At 38.1% G+C, this 21,464-nt stretch overlaps 2 protein-coding genes across 2 annotated transcripts in view; one reads left to right on the plus strand and one right to left on the minus strand.

Moving 5' to 3' along the window:
• The window catches only part of LOC128019539 (CD48 antigen-like), a 49,084-nt gene that overhangs the window by 7,222 nt on the left and 20,398 nt on the right, over nt 1–21,464 (minus strand). The window lies entirely within an intron of this gene.
• Nucleotides 6,290–9,004, plus strand: LOC128020357 (T-cell surface antigen CD2). The gene is made up of 5 exons (XM_052607188.1): nt 6,290–6,314; nt 6,408–6,695; nt 6,838–7,083; nt 7,443–7,565; nt 7,774–9,004. Exons 1-5 carry the CDS (start codon nt 6,290–6,292, stop codon nt 7,932–7,934), a joined length of 843 nt encoding a protein of 280 aa, XP_052463148.1. The 3' UTR covers nt 7,935–9,004.

Genomic DNA, 21,464 nt, shown 5'->3' on the forward strand with positions numbered 1-21,464 from the left:
GGATTTATCAGACTGTATGTCTCTCTGTTTGTTTAATCAGGTTTGCTGTTACTGTTTACATCTGCATTTTCGTTATTTTTTTTTCTTTTCATTTTTGTCTAGTTCGACTTCATTTGAATTTTTTGTGTCTTCTTTATTTTTTCTGTTATAACAGACTTCTGACCTTCCTTCAAAAGTTTTTGTCCTTCATGAGCTTCACCCGTACTCTCAAATCCACTGTCCTGATCCCAATTTTTATCAGCAATAGATTCTTTTGGAGCAGTAAGTCTGGGGACCGTTTCAAATGTACAAATGTACAAATGTAATACTTGAGTAAAAGTTGTAAAAATACAAATGTATTTAATAATCAGATTAAATAAATACTTAAATAGTTTCAGGCCTCCATGTGAATATTGCACTATGTTTCATTTAATTGACCCTAGAATGTAGGCTATATAAAAAAATATGTATATATAAAGTTTATGATTTGACACCCGTTTTATAGACAGTTCTCATAATTAGCGGTAATCCCAATTGTTTCACCACATTTACTTATTTAAATAACTGAAATAAGTGAATTTTTTTTTTTTTTTTTATCCTCTTTCAATAGAATTGTCCCAGACTTCTGCAGTGTCAAGTGAAGGAAGCTCCTGTGAGTCTGATGACTCTGAGTGTGAGTGATGGAAGACCTTCAAGAACGGAGCAGAATGCTGAAGATGACGCCAGAAGTGTGAGTCTGTCTCATTTATATGTTATTCTGTGTGCAGTAGAAATTTAAAACGCATAAATGAATATGAAAAATTAAAGTTTAACTGGGCAGGCACACAATTTTAGTTTATGTTCACACCTGGATTTACTAATTACTAATTTAAGATATCAAACTGCAAAAAGATAAATGGTTATAATTTCTCACTCTCTGTGATTCCAAACCTGCAAGACTTGCATTCATTTTCCAAACACAAATGAAGATATTTTGAATGAGATAATTTTCTTCCATTGACAGTCTACACAACTACCACTTTAATACTTCAAGAAGTTCATAAAGAGATCATAAAACTAATCAAAATGAATTGAGCAGTTTAGACCAAATTTTCTGAAGAGACTCTGTCACTTTACAATGAACAGAATTACTTTTTTTTTTTTTTTTTTTTTAAACATTGATCAGGGAAAATAAACAGAAAATTTGGACTAAACCACATGATACATATAAATTACTTCTCTTTATGGATTCAATCTCTTTATTAAGTATTAAAGTGGTAAGGGACATAAATCTTATATTGTATTAAAATATTTCAGTTGTGTTACAAAGATAACAAAAGGCTGAGTAAACTGATGAAATGTTCATTTTTAACGAACCCTGTAATAAAAGTATATGGCCATATGTGTCACCCAAGATGTGTGCTAATGCCAGGTTGTGAACAGAGCCATAGTGTGTCTACACAATCAACTGAGCAGAATGTTTCCTGAGAGAGATGTAGTCATTAATTGTTGTTTTGTTGTTGTTTTTTTCTTTCTTTTCAAGAAGCTTCTCCCAAGACCTTCAAGGACCCAATTGACCTCTGAGTCAGTTGTAAAGGAGGAAGAAACCGATTGTCTAAGACTATATTTCAGAATAAGAATATCTATAGTTTTGCTGTATTTTGCAGTAACTGTAGTCTGGGTTCTTGCATTTATTTTATTTTTTTGCTGATTTTGTCATATCCGTTATCTAGAATGGACAGTGATATTGCATCCATTAGTCTCCTACTTCATTTGATTCCCACATCATCACAAGGCTGCAAGGGACCTGGAAAAAATCTCATCCTGTCAAGCTGAAAAAACATCTTCAAAAAGGTACATTTGGACATTTCTGTCACTACCTATTGTCTGCCTCAAAATATTGCCAGATGGGTGGTATATGGAAAACACAATTAATATAAATAAAATCAGTTGGAGAGCTGACCTTGACTATTATTTTTCTCTCTTATCTGCAGGCACTAACAAGAACAGCTTGATGGCAGAGAAGAGACCACACAGACGTACCTGCTCGCTGATGGGACAACGAGGAACATCAATCATGGATGCTACACAACTCAGATCTATACGTCATATTTGTTCATGTCTAGGTAAATTTGATGATGTTGTGTTTTATTAACTATTTTATGTTTCTGTACAACACTTAATGAATGTAACTAATTAACCTCTACACCTCTGGTATATGCTTTAAAGTTGCCAGTTTGCCCATATGTTCAATAAATGTTGAAATTTATACATCTGTCTGAAGACTCTTGATTTTATGTCTAATCTTGTACATTAACTTTATTTTTAACATAATAATTAACTTTTTTTGTTGTTTGCACTGAAAAGAGGACTTAATTAATTACACTTAAAACAACCTCAGGGGTGTTAAATACACTTACTCAGTAGATGATCGTTTATATGTCACAGTTAGACATTGTCTAAAATGAAATGTGAAAATGAAAAGGATTTAATAAATTCTGATTTTAATTCAGCATGTGTGTAAATTATATATATATATATATATATATATATATATATATATATATATATATATATATATATATATATATATATATATATATGTATATATATGTGTGTGTCATATCAAGGATTGTACCCTGTCAAAGCCAATTTTGTACCCTTTTTGAAGGGTCCATTTTTGTACCATTAATTAAATTGCCACCACAGGTACAAAAATGGTCTCTTAAGGTACAAATCACAAGGGTACAAATTTGTACCCTATGCCAAGGGTACAAAAACTGTACCCTTGAGGGTACAGCCCCAGTGACAAGCCATTTTACCCCTAAGGGTACAATTATGTGCTTCCTTTTCTGAGAGTGCAGGGTCCGGTCACCTCTTCTCATTGTGCAGCGTTTTTTGCCACACTTTTTCCTTCCCACAGACTTCCCACTGAGGTGCCTTGATACAGCACTCTGGGAACAGCCTATTCGTTCAGAAATTTCTTTCTGTGTCTTACCCTCTCGCTTGAGGGTGTCAATGATGGCCTTCTGGACAGCAGTCAGGTCGGCAGTCTTACCCATGATTGCGGTTTTGAGTAATGAACCAGGCTGGGAGTTTTTAAAAGCCTCAGGAATCTTTTGCAGGTGTTTAGAGTTAATTAGTTGATTCAGATGATTAGGTTAATAGCTCGTTTAGAGAACCTTTTCATGATATGCTAATTTTTTGAGATAGGAATTTTGGGTTTTCATGAGCTTTATGCCAAAATCATCAGTATTAAAACAATAAAAGACCTGAAATATTTCAGTTGGTGTGCAATGAATCTAAAATATATGAAAGTTTAATTTTTATCATTACATTATGGAAAATAATGAACTTCATCACAATATGCAAATTTTTTGAGAAGGACCTGTATGTACACCACATAAAACTTTTTTTTTTTTTGCATGCTTTTTGCTTTTTGATTGAATTTGGCGCCCCCTACTGGTCACAGACTCCTGTGCTCATCAGTGTTCCCAATTTAGCAATTTTGTTGCTAGATTTAGCAACTTTTCAGACTACACTAGCAACTTTTTTTCCAAAAAGCACCTAGCAATAAATTTAGCAATTTTTTACATTTATTTGGCAACTTTTAGCAACGTTTAATAAGTGACTTGAGTGATAAAAAAGACTCATATTTTCATCTAATATACACAAAAAGAGGAAACCAAAGATGAGTACAGATCATGTAAATCAAGTTACTTGCTGTTTGCAATTGTTTGATTTATTAATAATAATACAAATTTAATAATTGTTCATTAATGATACACCGTGTTAGCTTTCAACTGGGATTGCTGATCACTTATCACATTGCAAGAACAATATCTAGAAAAATGGAAAAGGTACTAGTATTTTTCCAGGACATTATACATTATCCATTGTAAACTGAAAACACTAAATACAATGCGTAATTAAAAATGCAGGTAAAAAACCTTGTGAAAAAACTATACGATAAATTCCTTCATATTAACATAACAGATTTTGCCCTATTTTTAGAGTGTAGCATACTAATACAATAAAACTATTGCTCAGAATGTGTAGTAGTTTTACTAGTTTACAAGCTAAAAAAAATTAATCTGAAATTGTTCAAAAGACTTGTAAGTGTTCAACAATTTAAAAAATACAGTTGTTTATATTTTAATATTATATTATGCATTATTATTTAAATTAAAATATAAATCAACATATCAAGTATTTTTGCTTAGATTTGATGCAGTGACACAATTTTGCGTAGTGATTACGTAGCGCCCACATCACGCAATGACATCACAGCGTCATTTAGCAACATTTAGCAACAAATCAACCTTCCTTTAGCAACTTTCTCTGAAAATTAGTTGGCAACATTGTGTGCTCTGAATGCTCCATATTAAGATTGATTTCTTCATGCTTCACATTTACCTGTACATCTGCTATAGTGTAATAATAAAAACTCCATAACTACGGGAAGGAGGAGGCGGGAACCGGCGGACAATCAAATAAGAACTTTAATTACAAAAATAAACACAAAACAGCGCATCAGCCCCTCACGTACGACTGATGCGCAAAAATAAAAACCAAAACATAAAGGACTCTCGTCCTTCACTGTCGTCGCTCCAGTTTTATATCCTTCCATCTCCTCTGTGGGACTTGATACCGGTGGTGGGTCGCAGGTGTCGCTCATTTCCCAATCACTCCACCGGCCTCGCTAGTTCCCACATCCCTCGGCCCAGCCCCACTCGTCACATATAGTATCTGTTAACAATAAGTACATTAAGCCTAAGGATTACAAGATTTCTTTGCATTCGCCTCTTCACATCTCCTCCAGATGGCAGCATTGCACTGAGACAGTGACTGCACATCCTGTTCCACTGAACTGCTATTGATAACCTAATTGTGAGGGAAAACATTATTTGATTTGAAATTACCTGGCCACGAAACCCAGATTATAATACATTTTTATACTAAAAGATGTACAATGATAGCTTATCTGTTGCAAAAGAAATGCAGTACATACACTGTGTCACACTTCGCTGTGGGAAGGAACAAGAGAGAAACATGGAGTACAAACAAAAGTCTTTAATTCAGGAATCACAGGAATAATGCACAATGGTAACACAGAACGTCCAACAACTATGGACGAAGTAGACCAGACAGAAGAAAGACACAAAGACAGGAATTTAAATACTAGGGGTAATTAGTAAACATAGGTGCATGGAATGAGACAATCAACATGGGACACGAAACACATAGAGGGAAAACACAACATGAAGAGCCAGGGTGTGACACACTGGCCATGAAATATGTGTTAAAATGTGAACAATGCCTATCTATGGTCCATCCATTCATCCTCTGTAGGTTCACGGGAGGGCTGGAGTCAAGCCCAGCATCTCGGGACTAAGGCAGGGGACTCTTTGGTCTCTGCTCAGTGATAACTATATTGTAATGTGTTACATTTCTTAAAAGGCTATGACTTATTCACTTATTCACAAAATTTATTATCAGCATATGTTTGTGTGTAAACGTTTGTTTGTTTGTAATCTTGTGTTCATAACAATAACTAGAAGTACCACTTAAAACATAATATACATAATATGTCTATTAAAACACATAGACATTATTGTTAAATGAAGTGTTTTATTTAATTAATGTTTAAAAAACATGTCGGTCTTTATAATAATCTAATAATGACTGAAGAATAAATTGATACATTTACAGGAATCTACACAAAACTCTGAATACTCAGTTGGTACACTGAATTACTGGCAGTGTTCTGACACTCACCCAACACACACACACGCACACACACACACACACACACACACACACACACACACACACGCACACACGCTCCCAGACATGCCCACACAGGAAACTGTACCATTATGAGCTTGTCATCTTAAAACAGAACAACTCACTAAGAAATCTGCGCGAAAATGCTGCAAAAGCTGACATTAACTCTCCTCATCAATTTAATCTTCATGTTCTCCCCTGGTAGGTTGTTGTTGTTGTTAAATTATATATTTTCTTAAATGTCACAAATGTTCTCTTGGTCATCTTCTTAGTCCATTATTAGTAAACCAAATAAAAAATATTTTGCATGGTTTTTGGTCAAATTTTGGTTTAATTTATCTGTCGTCAAAAAATATGTGACTGAAACATACACCTTTTTTCTGATTTTTACAGATAATTTTTTTTTTTTTTGCAAGTAGAAATCAATCACATTTAACTGCATTTCCTATGGTTTTATATAAATTATGTATTTGTATGTACTCACTCAGTCATATTCCTGTCATGTGAGATCCGTTCTTTTGAGACAATTGTGTTCAATCAAATCATGTCATTAGAATATAAAGGTCAAGGTGACTGTGTGTATGAAACTCAACATACAGCAACATTTTCTCACTGTATTAATGATCCTTTTGCTCAAAGTTTTTTATATAATTTTTTTTAAGGTAAATTTTCATCTTCATGCATCTACACAGCTGTGGGTGATACAGTTATTATTCCATTTGAAGGTGCAAAATTACTTGCAGACGATGAACTGAGATGGACACATAATGAAAGGAAAGTTTATTTTAAAAAACATTCACAAGTTACGCACAGCAAGTTCAATGTTACCCAAGATGGATCTGTGATACTGGAGAATGTACAGAAAGACAGTTCTGGGGAGTACAAGGGCATCGTCTATAATGCAATAGGAAACTTAAAAAAGCGAACTGTACAACAGCTCTGTGTACTGGGTACGTACTAGCTTGTGTTGTTTTGCTATTCAAACATGCATTTCGGTCAGATGTCACTTCTCTCCTCTATATTTGCCCGTTGAAGTCATGCAAGACTAAGTGTGTTTTAGCAATACGATTGCTGTTGTTGTGTGCATTTCAGAGCCATTACCTGAACCTACAGTTTTGGTGGAGTGCATAGAAAAAGGAGTAAATCTGACTTGTGCAGTGAACAACAGTGAAGTTGTTGTGTCCTGGATGAAAAATGGCATGAAGGCTAATGTGACACACGCTGTTTTACACATCAGCTCATCTGAGCTAGAATCTGGAAATAATTTCTCATGCACAGTCAGCCACATGGGAAGACACAAGTCAGCAAAAGAGGTTAAGCCAGTGTGCCCTGACACAGGTCCAGTGTATCAAAATCATTTGACATATGAATTCTCATGCATGACAACATTGGTTTCTATGAAAAACTTGACTCGTAAATATAGTTTATAACCCATTTAAAGGTCTATATACAACTGCTGTTTATTATTACACTAAATCATGTTTTATACCATAGAGTTGTCATCACAAAGCTACTTTTATTAACTTTGAATGTTTGTCATATAAAATGAAATCAGTTTGTAGCAAAGATCTGTAATTTATCTATTTATGTCATACTGTAGAAAGTGAAATTGTGTTTTTGCATCATTTTACAATTGCTGAAATTATAAAAAATGGTGATGGAAATTTGTATAATATACATTGTTTGTAAATTTCTAGGCTTAGATTTATGGTGGATGCTGGTGATCCTGACAGGGGGAGGAAGTGTCCTCCTCATACTCTTCATCATCTGCCTAGTCTGTGTCTGCCGCTACTGCAGACGAAAGAAGAGGAGAGCAAAAGGTGTGTTTCCAGTGAACTATTTTGTATTCACAGTTAGAACAGGTGAGATCGTCTATTTGTAGGTGTTACTGATGTCAATCAGTGTGGGTGTGTTCCACAATGACACAAATTAAATCTTCACTGGAATATTCTCAAACTCTGAAATATCGAATAATTCTCGTCAATTCTCAGTAATTCAATACCAAATATTTATCTCTTTGTTGGGCAGAGGAAGAAGAGTACCGGCTTACATCTCTAATGCCCTATCACAATTTTCTGCCTGATGAGCAGTACATGCAGAAAACCACATTGCCGAGGCCTTCCAGAAGCCGGCGTCCTCTTCCACCCTTACCCAACCCCCGAGGTCCTCCTTGTGTTGGACCCCCATGAGAGAACAACACTCTCAAAAATAAAGGTGCTTCACTATGGCACAGAATAACCTTTTGTCTAAATGGTTTCAGAAAGAACCTTTAACATCGGAAGAACCTTTCTGTTTCACAAACGGTTCTTTGTAGTGAAAGAACGTAAAAAAAAGTGAGAAAGAGATGGTTCTTTAAAGAACCTTTGACTGAATGGTTCTTTGTGGAACCAAAAATGGTTCTTCTATGACATCGCTTGAAGAACCTTTTGAAGCGCCCTTATTTTTAAGAGTAAACAGACTTCAAGAGACATTGAGACTAAAACCAAGACACAAAGGGACTACCAATGAAAACTAGCCGTCGAGCTAATCTGGGTACATTCACATTCATAAATGTTGATTAATATACATTGTCTCTCTTTTGAAACTAAATAAATAAATAACCATTGCTGAATGTAATATTGTATATTGTATAAAATTGATCATATAAACTATTGGTCACAAAAGTTAGGAATAATTAAGTAATAATTAAATGATAAAAACTAATAAATAAAATAATATTTTAATATTCTTAAGCTCACTAAACGATGCACACACACACAAAAAAAAGACATAAAAGAAAATTGTAATCATTTCACACTCTTAGTGTATGAACTTAGTGTATGTAAAAGATTTAGAAGCATCTGATCATGTTTTTATTTGAACTCTTTTGATATTTTTATGATAATTGATAATCTTTATATTATTTTTTGCTTTATTTTATTTTTTGAAGGGGGGGTTCAACCCTTTTTCTCATGCTTTTACATAGTATGCTGGATGACTGCAAATTTGTTGCTATTGATTTAAACTCCTTTGCAAATAGAAATCATTCCACTGAATCTAGGTCACTTCCGTAGAGTATGTGCAGTTCTACATGATGTTTTGTGATTGGGCTCTGCGACCCCACCTTTGTACATGCAAGCACAACAGACTTGTTCTTGCACTTTTCCGGTTTTACCTGATGTTATTGAATTGTGGTTGTGAGATGTGCTCCAGAAATAAATAAATAAATAATAATAAAAAAAGAATTCTGATTTTTTTTTTTTTTATTTTATTAAAATAATGATTTCACAAACACACAGTTACTCAGTTCTTTAGAATTATGACACCTGACTTACTACACTTACTCTTCTATAGCCTCAAAAATGTAATTTAGCAAAATCATTTAAAAGGTACAATTATAGTCATTAAACACAATTATGAAAATTGTGACCATAAGTGACCATTTAGCTGTATTCTCAGTAGGGAGTTTTAAGCTTTGCTATGGCAGTAGACAGCTAAAATACATCATAAGTCTTATTGTATAAAAGTTTTCTATGGGATTTTAGGTGAAGTCCAGTTTACGAAAAAGGGTAAGCCAGATCAGTAAGAGAAGATATAACAACCCGAGTCAGACCAGTCTGAAGGTCTGAACGGAGTTTGGTGGTAGTAACTTTAAAAGTCTATGAGGAGATACATTTAAAAATTTGTGAGAAGAAGAAGAAGATTTCAGTAAATTGGCTTTTTAAAGCCAACTTAATAATAATATTATAATTAATAAGAATAGCATGGGTAGTTGAGCACACTTTTTAAGTGTGCACACATTACAAACATTCTAAACAGTAAAAGTGTGTTGACCTGATTGCATATTGATTTCCTCGCTTTTGATGTCTGAAGTGAAACTCACAAATGTGCTCTCTCAATTTAACACCCAATCTATTCATTAAAAACAGATCTGTGTTCTTCTCAAGAGATCAAAGCATGTTGGTTATGTTATCTTTGTTGCAGTTTGTGGAAGGTTTTTAAAACATGCCTGTTTGACAGAGAGGATGTGATGAGATTAATGTGAAGATAAGCTGTCAAGGGTGGCTTGTAATTGTCTACAGAGAGCACAACAATGAGCTACTAGTTAATCAAATATTGAACTTAGTTTGAAACTTCCAGTTTTATTTATTGTTCAATCGTGAAATATTTTTTTCTGTGCATTTGTCCATTTATGCAGCCAAAGTGGCCTATGCTATACTTGTCTTTGTTTCCATCAGTGTGTCTTTCACAGCTCAATATCCTTGCAATATGCTGACTGTATATTATGAAACATTGGCACTTTACATGATTTGACAGAGAGCAAGGGGGACCCAGGTGTTTTGGGGGCTCTATACGCAACTTGCGTATTTTATGTAGTTAGGCATTAAACAAAAGGTCACTTGGCATTACATTTACCTCGAGCAAGTCATTCAGTGTTTACAAAGCAAATTTGTTTGCTAGAGGAACATCTAGAGAAGAACCTTTCACTAAATATTAGTCTATTCATTATATTTTACTTAACCTGTTAGTGCTGTCTCAAATCTTTATTTTTAAATTAATCTGTCATAAAAAGTTATGACGGCCACTGTGTAAATTATTATATTTCAATAACAAATAGGATTTATTTAAAAGTGCAATTTACATTTTTGTGTTCTTTTTTGAGTGTTGATTATTATATATATATATATATAAAAATTATAGCAATTAAATTTTAAAGTTGTTAACTGTAACCTTTAATATCATAGTAATGTTTACAACATTAGCTGAGGTAGAATTTTTATCCTCAAGTAAATGTACAATTTATTATAATTGCATTTTATTTGTAATTGTATGTTCACTATACATTATATTTATTTTTTATGTTATATGTATATGGATTTAAAATGTTCTACAATTTTACTTTATACTTATGTCAGAGCTGAATTTTCAGAATCACAATCTTCAGTGTCACATGATCCTTTAGAAATCATTCTGATCTTCTGATCTGGACCTTAAGAACATTTTTTATTATCTATTATTATTATTCATTTAGGCCCATCATTTATTATTCCTTATTATAATCAATGCTGAACACAGTATATTTACACACAATATTTTTTGTCGAAACCTTGGCTTGATAATTTTCAAACACACACACAAAAAGAAACAAATTCTTGCTAGGGTATAGCTTTACTGTAACTTCTTAAATATTGAGTTTGACAAACGCCCTCAACACTGGATAGAGGCCCACACTCAACTTCCACCTGCAAAAACAATGCAGTTTAGCACAACTAGATATAGCATTTGGTCAATCTATGTTGGATTCACCATATTTAAGACTGCATTTGATACAGACATTACAAAAGTTTCTCTTCCTTCCTCTGTAAAATCATTGTGTATCGGTGTGACATCTTCTTTGTGTGTGTGTCGCAGTAGGTCACTGCAGTATAACTGAGGTCCTGAGCCAACAGCCATATCCTCTGCATCAACAAGTAATAGTAGCACATACAACAACTTGACCACAAGTGTTACTTACAATGGCTTACCAAAAGCCACACTGACCTTTGAGCTTTAACCCATGCTCACCACATTACCTGACCTCTCTCCAGAATATCCTGCGTATTTAAATTGTTTGTACATATACATAAGAACAAATGTTTTAATATTTATAATAAATATTTGTCTGTCTGTGTAGATAGAGTGGTTAGATACGCAGATACATTATGGGTTCCAAAAGCCTCACTCATGATAATGCCTCTATGCTGTATTATTTTCTATTTTAATATAACTTTATTCATTACAAATTATATCATTAAATAATCTAGTAGATTTAATAATCTAGTCATAATTATTGCTAAATGCTGGACCGTTCCCATTTCGCTCCGCATATGGAACCTGAAGATTTTTTTAAACCAAGAATGAACCGAAATGAAAATGAAATTAAAACATTTAGCTTATATATAGGCCTTATATTTATTTACTGTTTAATAAAAATAGCATGTATATGATCCTTTGTGTTAAAGTCGTCTTTTAATTTTTGTTTAGTAGACTGTGGTATAAGACTATCCTACATTTTAAAAATTAACAAATTGTAAAAAAAAAAAAATATGTTTACAACATATATGTTACAATGTTATATCGTAATGTTATTGTTGTTTTACTTCCTTCTTTTGTCTCATTTTACAATTATATTAATTTCGCAATCCGTCCCTTTGCTCCACCTGGCGGTAGTTTTGTGAATGATTTTAACATGCGACTGAATTACAGTGCCGCGGCGGTAAGCCCCAGATAGGCTGGCCACCTACTGTATAAGCTACTACTAAATATTGTAGAAATTGTATTTCCTGTAAAGTTGTTCGTAAAAAGCACTATATAAATAAACTTGAATTAAACTCTGCTTGGCTGAATGCCTTAAATGAAACTGCTCCGCTTAAGCCTTATAAACCTAAGCCCAAATCAGAACCATGGCTCAATGTGGATATTCGTCGACTAAGACAAGTTAGCAAAAAGGCTGAGTGCAAATGGAAAAAGGACAAGCTATAAATTTCACTTCAACTGTTTAAAGCCAGTTTGTCGACTTACCAGAATGATCTAAAGTCGGCTAAAGTCGCATACTTCTCTGAAATGATTATGGCAAACCTCTCTAGACCACTCTATTCTCTATTATAAACCCTCCAGTAAATACAATGTCTGATGCTTCTGATGAGCTATGTGAAAGCTTCTTGAGATTTTTCATTGACAAAATATCTAATCTGAGATGTGAAGCTAGCCCATCTCATACTGAACACTCTAGTCAGTTGCTGAATTCTGTTACCTGGGATATTTTTCAGCCAATCACTCTGAATCACCTCAAAGAAATTATAGCAAATATGAAACCTTCGTCCTACTCTCTAGACATAATTTCTACTAAGTTTCTAAAATTGATTGTTGATTCAGTAGGGCCAGGATTGGTGTCATTTATAAATAAGTGCCTCATCATCGGCTCCATCCCTGCTGCCCTTAAGGTGGCCCGGGAAGCCTTCACTGGATCCTGCCATGCTAAATAACTTATGTCATATCTATGCATTACCTTTTGTTTTGAAGGTGTTGGAAAAAGTTGTTCTTGACCAGCTTCAGTTTTTCTAAAGTGTAATAATATTTCTGAAAAATTTAAATCTGGTTTTAAGTCTGCTCAAGGATACTGAATCTGCCTTGTTGGGAGTTTTAAATTAAATATATTTATACATTGATACTGGTGACTCTGTGGCTCTTGTGCTTTTAGATCTATCAGCAGCTTTTGATACTGTCATGCTGTAAGTCTCTGTTTTCCTGGGTGTTCCCTAGTGAGCTCACTTCTCCTTAGGCACTTCACCATAGGCACTATAATTCCTCTAGTCTGGTCCTATCTTCACAGTAATTGCACTCCAGTTAATCGCACAGGTGCAGGAAATATATTGTCGTTAGTCTCCTTATAAATAGCTGTCCTTCCCTGTTTTTTGTATGGAGTCCTTACCCTTTGTGTGATATGTTCTCATCTCTCTCAGTCCAAAATGCAGCAGCAAGAGTTCTTACTAGAACCAGGAAGTATGACCATATTAGCCCGGTCCTGTCCACACTGCACTGGCTCCCTATCAAACATCGTATAGATTTTAAAATATTGCATATTACTTATAAAGCCCTGAATGGTTTAGCACCTCAGTATTTGAATGAGCTCCTTTTACATTTTACTTCTCTACGTCCGCTACGTTCTCAAAACTCAGGCAATTTGATAATACCTAGAATATCAAAATCAACTGCGGGCGGCAGATCCTTTTCTTATTTGGCGCCTAAACTCTGGAATAACCTACCTAACATTGTTCGGGAGGCAGACACACTCTTGAAGTTTAAATCTAGATTAAAGACCCATCTCTTTTACCTGGCATACACATAACATACTAATATGCTTTTAATATCCAAATCCGTTAAAGGATTTTTAGGCTGCATTAATTAGGTAAACCGGAACCGGAAACACTTCACATAACACCGTACTTTCTACATCATTAGAAGAATGGCATCTACGCTAATATTTGTCTGTTTCTCTCTTGTTCCGAGGTCACCGTGGCCACGAGATCCAGTCTGTGTCCAGATCAGAGGGTCACTGCAGTCACCCGGATCCAGTACGTATCCAGACCAGATGGTGGATCAGCACCTAGAAAGGACCTCTACTGCCCTGAAAGACAGCGGAGACCAGGACAACTAGAGCCCCAGATACAGATCCCCTGTAAAGACCTTGTCTCAGAGGAGCACCAGGACAAGACCACAGGAAACAGATGATTCTTCTGCACAATCTGACTTTGCTGCAGCCTGGAATTGAACTACTGGTTTTCGTCTGGTCAGAGGAGAACTGACCCCCCAACTGAGCCTGGTTTCTCCCAAGGTTTTTTTCTCCATTCTGTCACCGATGGAGTTTCGGTTCCTTGCCGCTGTCGCCTCTGGCTTGCTTAGTTGGGGTCACTTCATCTACAGCGATATCATTGACTTGATTGCAAATTAAAACAGACACTATTTCAACTGAACAGAGATGACATAACTGAATTCAATGATGAACTGCCTTTAACTATCATTTTTCATTATTGAGACACTGTTTTCCAAATGAATGTTGTTCAGTGCTTTGACGCAATGTATTTTGTTTAAAGCACTATATAAATAAAGGTGATTGATTGATTGATTGATCTCCCGAGACTTACACCTGCCTTCTCGTTCCTCCGAGTTTTACATTCCGTTTCATCCGGTTTCCTCTTTTGTTTTGTTTTGTTTGTCTCCCAAGACTGTTTATTTTGTATTACCCTTTTTGTTATTAAAATCATACTTGCAATTGGATCTACCCTCTCCTTGTGTTTTCCCTATCACACATCATCACAGAAGGACTCCATCACCAAAGATCCAGCAGTATGTCTACTACCATTTCCTCCCCAGCCAGCAAGCGGGAGAGAAATGGTTTTGAGAGCTCTCGCCTAGTGGTGGTCTGGGGGACCAGGGGAGGTCGCTCCGGAGCAAGCGGTCGAGAGGAGTTCCGACAGCGATCTCCACTGTGGGCTCCCGTTTACCCGGGATTCAGTTGGGAGCCGCCATGTTTCCATGATGACCATAGGGGGGAAAGGAGATGCAAAGCAGCTGAGTCAGCGCCGCTGTACGAGATGACCGCCAGTCTTGTGCTGCTGCACAAAATGGCCGCCAACATAGCACCACGAGGCAAGATGGCCGCCACCTCAGCTCCAAAGCACAAAGTGGCCACCAGTCCAGCGCCACAGTGCAGAATGGCCGACAGCTCAGCGCCAACACACAAGATGGCCGCCAGTCCAGTGCCACAGCACAAGATGGCTGCCAACCCAGCACCAAGGGGCAAGATGGACACCAGCACAGCGCCAATGCACAAAGTGGCCACCAGTCCAGCGCCACCATGCAGGATGGCCACCAGCTCTGCGCCTACGGCCAAGATGGCCGCCAGTCCAGCACCACAGCACCATATGGCTGCCATCCCTGTGCTAGGACGATAGACCAAGGCTAGCATAGTGCCACAGCACAAGGGTGCCACCAGTCCAGTGCCACAGTGCAATATGGCCGCCAGCTCAGCGCCTATGCCCAAGAAGGCAACGGTGACCTTTTTGGATTATTTCGCCAGGCTGTCAAGAATTCTAGAGATTCCCAAGACTGGTCACGTCACGTCTGGGGAGCCAGCACCACTGCACAAGATGGCCGCCAGTCCGGAGCCACTGCAGAGGAAGGCAAATCCAGTGGACTGTCCAGAATCAAGTCAGATTCCTGTTGACCTTCCCGAGTCAAGTCAGGTGCCCGTTGACTTTCCAGAGTTGAGTCAGTTCCCGGTTGACCCCCCTGAGTCGAGTCAGGTGTTCATGGACCCTCCAGGATTAGGGTTAGTCACTGGCGACCTTCCAGAGTCAGGGTTAGTTACCGTTGACCCTCCAGAGTCAGTGCTAGTTCCTGTTGACCTTCCAGAGGCAGGTCAAATTCCAGTGGACTGTCCAGAATCAAGTCAGATTCCTGTGGACCTTCTCGAGTCGAGTCAGATGCCCATTGACTTTCCAGAGTTGAGTCAGTTCCCGGTTGACCCGCCAGAGTCGAGTCAGATGTTCATGGACCCTCCAGAGTCAGGGTTAGTCACCTTCGACCTTCCAGAGTCAGGGTTAGTTACCGTTGACCCTCCAGAGTCAGTGCTAGTTCCTGTTGACCTTCCAGAGGCGGGTCAAATTCCAGTGGACTGTCCAGAATCAAGTCAGATTCCTGTGGACCTTCTCGAGTCGAGTCAGATGCCCATTGACTTTCCAGAGTTGAGTCAGTTCCCGGTTGACCCTCCAGAGTCGAGTCAGATGTTCATAGACCCTCCAGAGTCAGGGTTAGTCACCTTCGACCTTCCAGAGTCAGGGTTAGTTACCGTTGACCCTCCAGAGTCAGGGCTAGTTCCTGTTGACCTTCCAGATTTGAGTCAAATTCCAGTTGACTGTCCAGAGTCAAGTCAGGCTCCTGTTGACCTTCCAGAGTCGAGTCAGGTGCCCGTCAACTTTCCAGAGTTGAGTCAGTTTCCGGTTGACCCTCCAGAGTCGAGGCAGGTGTTCATAGACCCTCCAGAGTCAGGGTTAGTCACCATTGACCTTCCAGAGTCAGGGTTAGTTACCGTTGACCCTCCAGAGTCAGGGCTAGTTCATATTGACCTTCCTGAGTCGAGTCAGGTTCCAGTGAACTCTCCAGAGTCGAGTCAGGTTCCAGCGAACTCTCCAGAGTCGAGTCAGGTTCCAGCGAACTCTCCAGAGTCAGGGCTAGTCACTGATGACTTTCCAGAGTCAGGACTAGGTACCATGGACTTTCCAGAGACAAGGCTAGTCACCGGTGATCTTCGAGGACTGAGTCAAGTCACCAGGGATTCTCAAGGACTGAGTCAAGTCACCGGTGATCTTCGTCCTCCCGTTGGGCCGACCACAAGGACGTGGTGGTCTTCCGCTCAGCCCTGGGGGACTCTGGCATCGACCGCAGGGACGTGGTGGTCTTCCGCTCTGCCCTGGGGGAGTCCGGCATCGGCCACGGGGACGTGGTGGTCTTCTGCTCCGCCCTGGGGGACTCCGGCCTCGACCACGAGGAGGTGGTGGTCTTCCGCTCCGCCCTGGGGGACTCCGGCCTCGACCACGAGGACGTGGTGGTCTTCCGCTCCACCCTTGAGGGGTTTCTGCCTTGACCACATGGGTGTGGTGGTCCTCGGCTCCGCACGGGGGGGCATCACGTGATGTCCTTTATGGACCCATGTTTTTGCGTTTTTTGTTTTCTTTTGCTTTTCTGTCTGTCTCCTTCTTTGGACCTGGCCCTCCGTCCCTCCCCCTGATCCTCCGCTGGTCCACCACCCTCCTGGACTTGTTTTGTGTTACACTTCTCCTGTCTTTGTCTTTCCATTTTACCTGGTTGTCCTGTCTTTGTCTTCCCATTCTATCTGGTTCTCCTGTCTCTGTCTTTCCATTTTACCTGGCTGTCCTGTCTCTGTCTTTCCATTTTACCTGGTTCTCCTGTCTTTTGTCTTTCCATTTTTACCTGGTTGTCCTGTCTTTGTTTTTCCATTTTACCTGGTTGTCCTGTCTTTTTTTAAGAGACATAGTGTATCCTTTCACTGTTACTCAGACAACACACACATGTATGTATCAATCAAGAGAAATTATCCTTATGCCCTTTCATCATTAAGTTTTTTAAATGAAGTTAAAGTTTGGCTGGACCAAAATGTTTTATTTCTAAATGAAAACAAGACAGAGATCATCGTTTTTGGGTCCACTGTTAATCCTCAGGCTGCCACCTTCGACCTAGGCCTAAAAACGTTAGGCACGTTATACTTTCACTGAAGCTGGCAAACGATCTCAGCGTAAGCGCAGAAAGTGAGGAAATAACTGATCTCTGCTTCATTACAAACGCGAACGTTGATCTTTCTTCAAAACAGCTGGTAAAAGAGTCACGTGCGTCATCACTACTATAAGGCATTAGATCTGGCTTATGTTCACACAGCGCTCATCCCGAGATTGAACCCGGCAATGTTACTAGGTCCCCGACCCGGGTTCAATGCCGGAATCAATCCTGGGATGTCATTGCTCTCATTGCGACCCGGCAATGTTCCGGCAATTTGCCGAGTCCGACGTGCAGTGTGAAAGGGCTACTGCAATTCACTTTACTTTCGAAAAACTCTAATTGCTCGTCTCCAATTAGTGCAAAATGCTGCGGCTAGATTCCTCTCAAATAGTCGAAAAAGTGACCATATCACCCCAATTCTGAGGTCTCTTCACTGGTTACCCATTAATTTCAGAATTGATTTTAAAATCCTTTCATTTGTATATAAATCTCTATGTAGCCATGCACTAAGCTACCTAACTGAATTGCTACAACCATATACTCCATTAAGAAATCTGAGATCAAGCGACAAGAACTTGCTATTAGTCCCAGATTCCAGACTCAAATGCAGAGGGAAATCGAGCATTCGCTGTGGTCGGGCCTCGGTTATGGAACAATTTGCCCCTAGAAGTTAGGATAGCCCCTTCTGTGATGTCTTTTAGGTCACGTTTAAAAACACACATTTTCCTTGGCCTTTAACTAAGGTTGGTTAGTTTTACTATTTCTCTATTGAGTCTGATGCTGTTTTTACTTTTATCTAAGTCTGATACTGACATTTTTTTTTTCATATATATTGATGAGTCTGATACTGTTCTGCCATTTCTGTCTGTCATCTTGTGGTTCTGTAAAGCACTTTGGTCAGTCAGTGGCTGCAATAAAATGTGCTATATAAATAAAATGAACTTGAACTTGGAATTAATTTGGACTATAACAAACAATCCCTGGCTTAGGTTAGTTCCTTATTCACTAGGCCACTGAAGCTGTTATCCAATAGCTAACATGCCCTGTTAATTATCCATTTTATTCAGGACCTCTTTAAAATACACACAGAGAGTCTTGTGGATGAATGACTATGATAGGGCCAAACTTTTCATGGCCAACCTGTGGTTCTTGCCCCATTTTTGGGAATTGAGGCATGTCTAGAAGTTAAAAGAGTCTTAGCAGAGGATGGTGTCGATCCATCGACCTCTGTGTTATGGGCCCAGCATGCTTCCGCTGGGCCACTCTGCTGTAAATCACACCAATTTATATTTGTAAAAAGTTTGTATGAGACATCATAAAAATTTCAATGTGATTACTTCCACCTGGGAATACATAGCATTCTGTTATCAAACAAATACTGAAGTCTGTGAAAATAACCAGGGGCCTAGTACCATGAAGCTAGATCAGCAAGCTAGCCAGGTAAATTTGCACCAAACCTGGGTTTTAAGTACTACTTAAGAGGCTTGGCTTTCAGCAGCATTCATTGCCATAGTAACACTCCACGGCAGGTTATGTTCTGGATTAGATATCTCAAACTGAAGTTGGACCAATCAGATGTGAGAGAAGTGACACATGTTTGACACAAAGTCACTCCAGTTTATCTTGCTCCAAAATATTTTTTTATTATAATTTTTATTTATGCATTTAGCAGACACTTTTATCCAAAGATACTTACAGTGCATTCAGGCTAAAATTTGTTACCCAACTTGTGCTCCTTGGGAATAGTACCCACAACATTGTGCTGCTAATGCAATGCTCTACCAATTGAGCCACAGGAACACTACTTAATTATAGGTCACTAATGCTAAAAAAAAAAAAAAAGATAAATTCTGGCTTTAAATTATAATTACTGAGTCTTTTTATGATTTATATAATTGTTGTGATTCATATTATTATTATTTATCTTTAACAAACAAGCAAGTTTAGTTTAACAGTTATTGTAAATCGTTTATTTTAAATAAATATTAATGTATACAGATAATGAAATATAAATAAGCTGTAGTATCAAAAGATTGCGTGATTTAAAAAAATAAAAATCTGAACTTACATGTTTGAGTCTCTGTCACTATATATTTTCATTATAACTTAACAAGTTTCACTTGTGACTGCACTGATGCATGATGAACAACATCATGGTACAAACAAAGCCGGATTGGAGAGGTTTGGTTTTATCACCTAAACAAATTTAAGTAAATGGGTGCAGAGCCAGTGGTAGATTTGTAGGCAAAAATTAATGCCTTGAATTTTATGCGAGCAGCTATTGGAAGCCAGTGCAAATTAATAAACAGAGGTGTGATGTGTATTCTTTTTGGCTCATTAAAAATTCATCTTGCTGCCGCGTTCTGGATTAATTGTAAAGGTTTGATAGAACTGTCTGGAAGACCTGCCAAGAGGGCATTGCAATAGTCCAGCCTGGACAGAACAAGAGCTTGAACAAGGAGTTGTGTAGCATGTTCCGAAAGAAAGGGCTTGATCTTCTTGATGTTGAATAAAACAAATCTGCAGGATCGGACAGTTTTATCAATGTGGTCTGAGAAAGTCAGCTGATCACCAATCATAACTCCAAGGCTTTGTAACAGAAATGAGTCGAACCAGACAAATTAAAGAGTCTATCAAAGCTGTGTTTGAAACACGGAGCCGAATTCCTCAGGAAGTCATAAATCAGTTCTAGTGTCACAAGAACCAAGCAAGATGACCAACCAACTCTTTCACAAAACAGCTTTCAACATTAACACCACTAGAACAATTATTGACAATTTTAATTTGCAGAAGAGATTGTCAAATTTGTTGTTCGTAGTTGAAATCCAACGCTGGACATCACATGAAAACCCATGAGAGTACTGGACAAGTTCCATTGACTTCCCCCACCCAGCAGAACCAGACTGAAATTCCTAAGGGGGAAGGGCTTTGAACCTCTGGTCTCCAAAGAAGTTTTTGTCAAGAGAATGGCAAAGAAACTGTCTTTTGTACATATATATGGACCAGAATGAACTCAAAAAGACTTATAAATGAATCAGTCCATCGCTTCACTCCATATTCATTTATATGTAACCCACACATTTGACTATCATGTTATAATCACTTATTGTGTATGTCTTTTAATAACTATGGGATAGCTTAAGGATTCATAATTATGTTTGGTATGTGTGTGATTGAATCTGCTTGCTTGAATTAGACCAGACAATCATTTATTTGTCAAATATATCGTAACCTGGTTATAGAAATCATGCCCAAAATTAGACCCTGCAAGAGTGGGAAAATTCGGACCACATGCTTGGTAAGATAAACATATGATTTATGATACCCCCGAGCCAAGACAATATCTGATTGGTCAAGACAACATTTGAGGTGTGGCCAACAGGCCAGTTTAAATACTTAGGACACCATAAAATCCTGCTTTTAATTGTTAGCTTTGCTTCTGCTACTAGTCATGCCTGCTCTTAGCTTTTAGCTTGTAGCATTGCTACCTAGCTTTAGCTTTTAGCCATGCTGTTTGTTATCACTGTTCTTTAAGCGTGGTTCCAGCGTGCTTCTTAGTCACGACGAGAAGAAACACCACCTTGTCTCGTCAAACTTTATTTCTTTTCTTTTCCGTTTGAGAGTTTGTGTTTTGAGTTAAGTTTTGTAACGTCGAGCCTCCGACGCCTGACCTCGGGTACTCGTTTCAACTTCAACTAGCCACACAACTCCATCTTCAGCCAACGCCCAACAACCACGGGCTTCCCAAGACGTCACCTCAACGACTACTGAACTTCCAGCCAATCAGCGACAACTTTTCACAGGAGACGCAAGTAACCTCCAGACTGTGACCTTTACTGGTGTATCTAATATAATTTTAACCTCATTGAGGAACTCAATGCAAGGGCTAATTACGTGATTGATGG

Source organism: Carassius gibelio, chromosome A9, assembly GCF_023724105.1.
Source record: "Carassius gibelio isolate Cgi1373 ecotype wild population from Czech Republic chromosome A9, carGib1.2-hapl.c, whole genome shotgun sequence".
NCBI lineage: Eukaryota > Metazoa > Chordata > Actinopteri > Cypriniformes > Cyprinidae > Carassius > Carassius gibelio.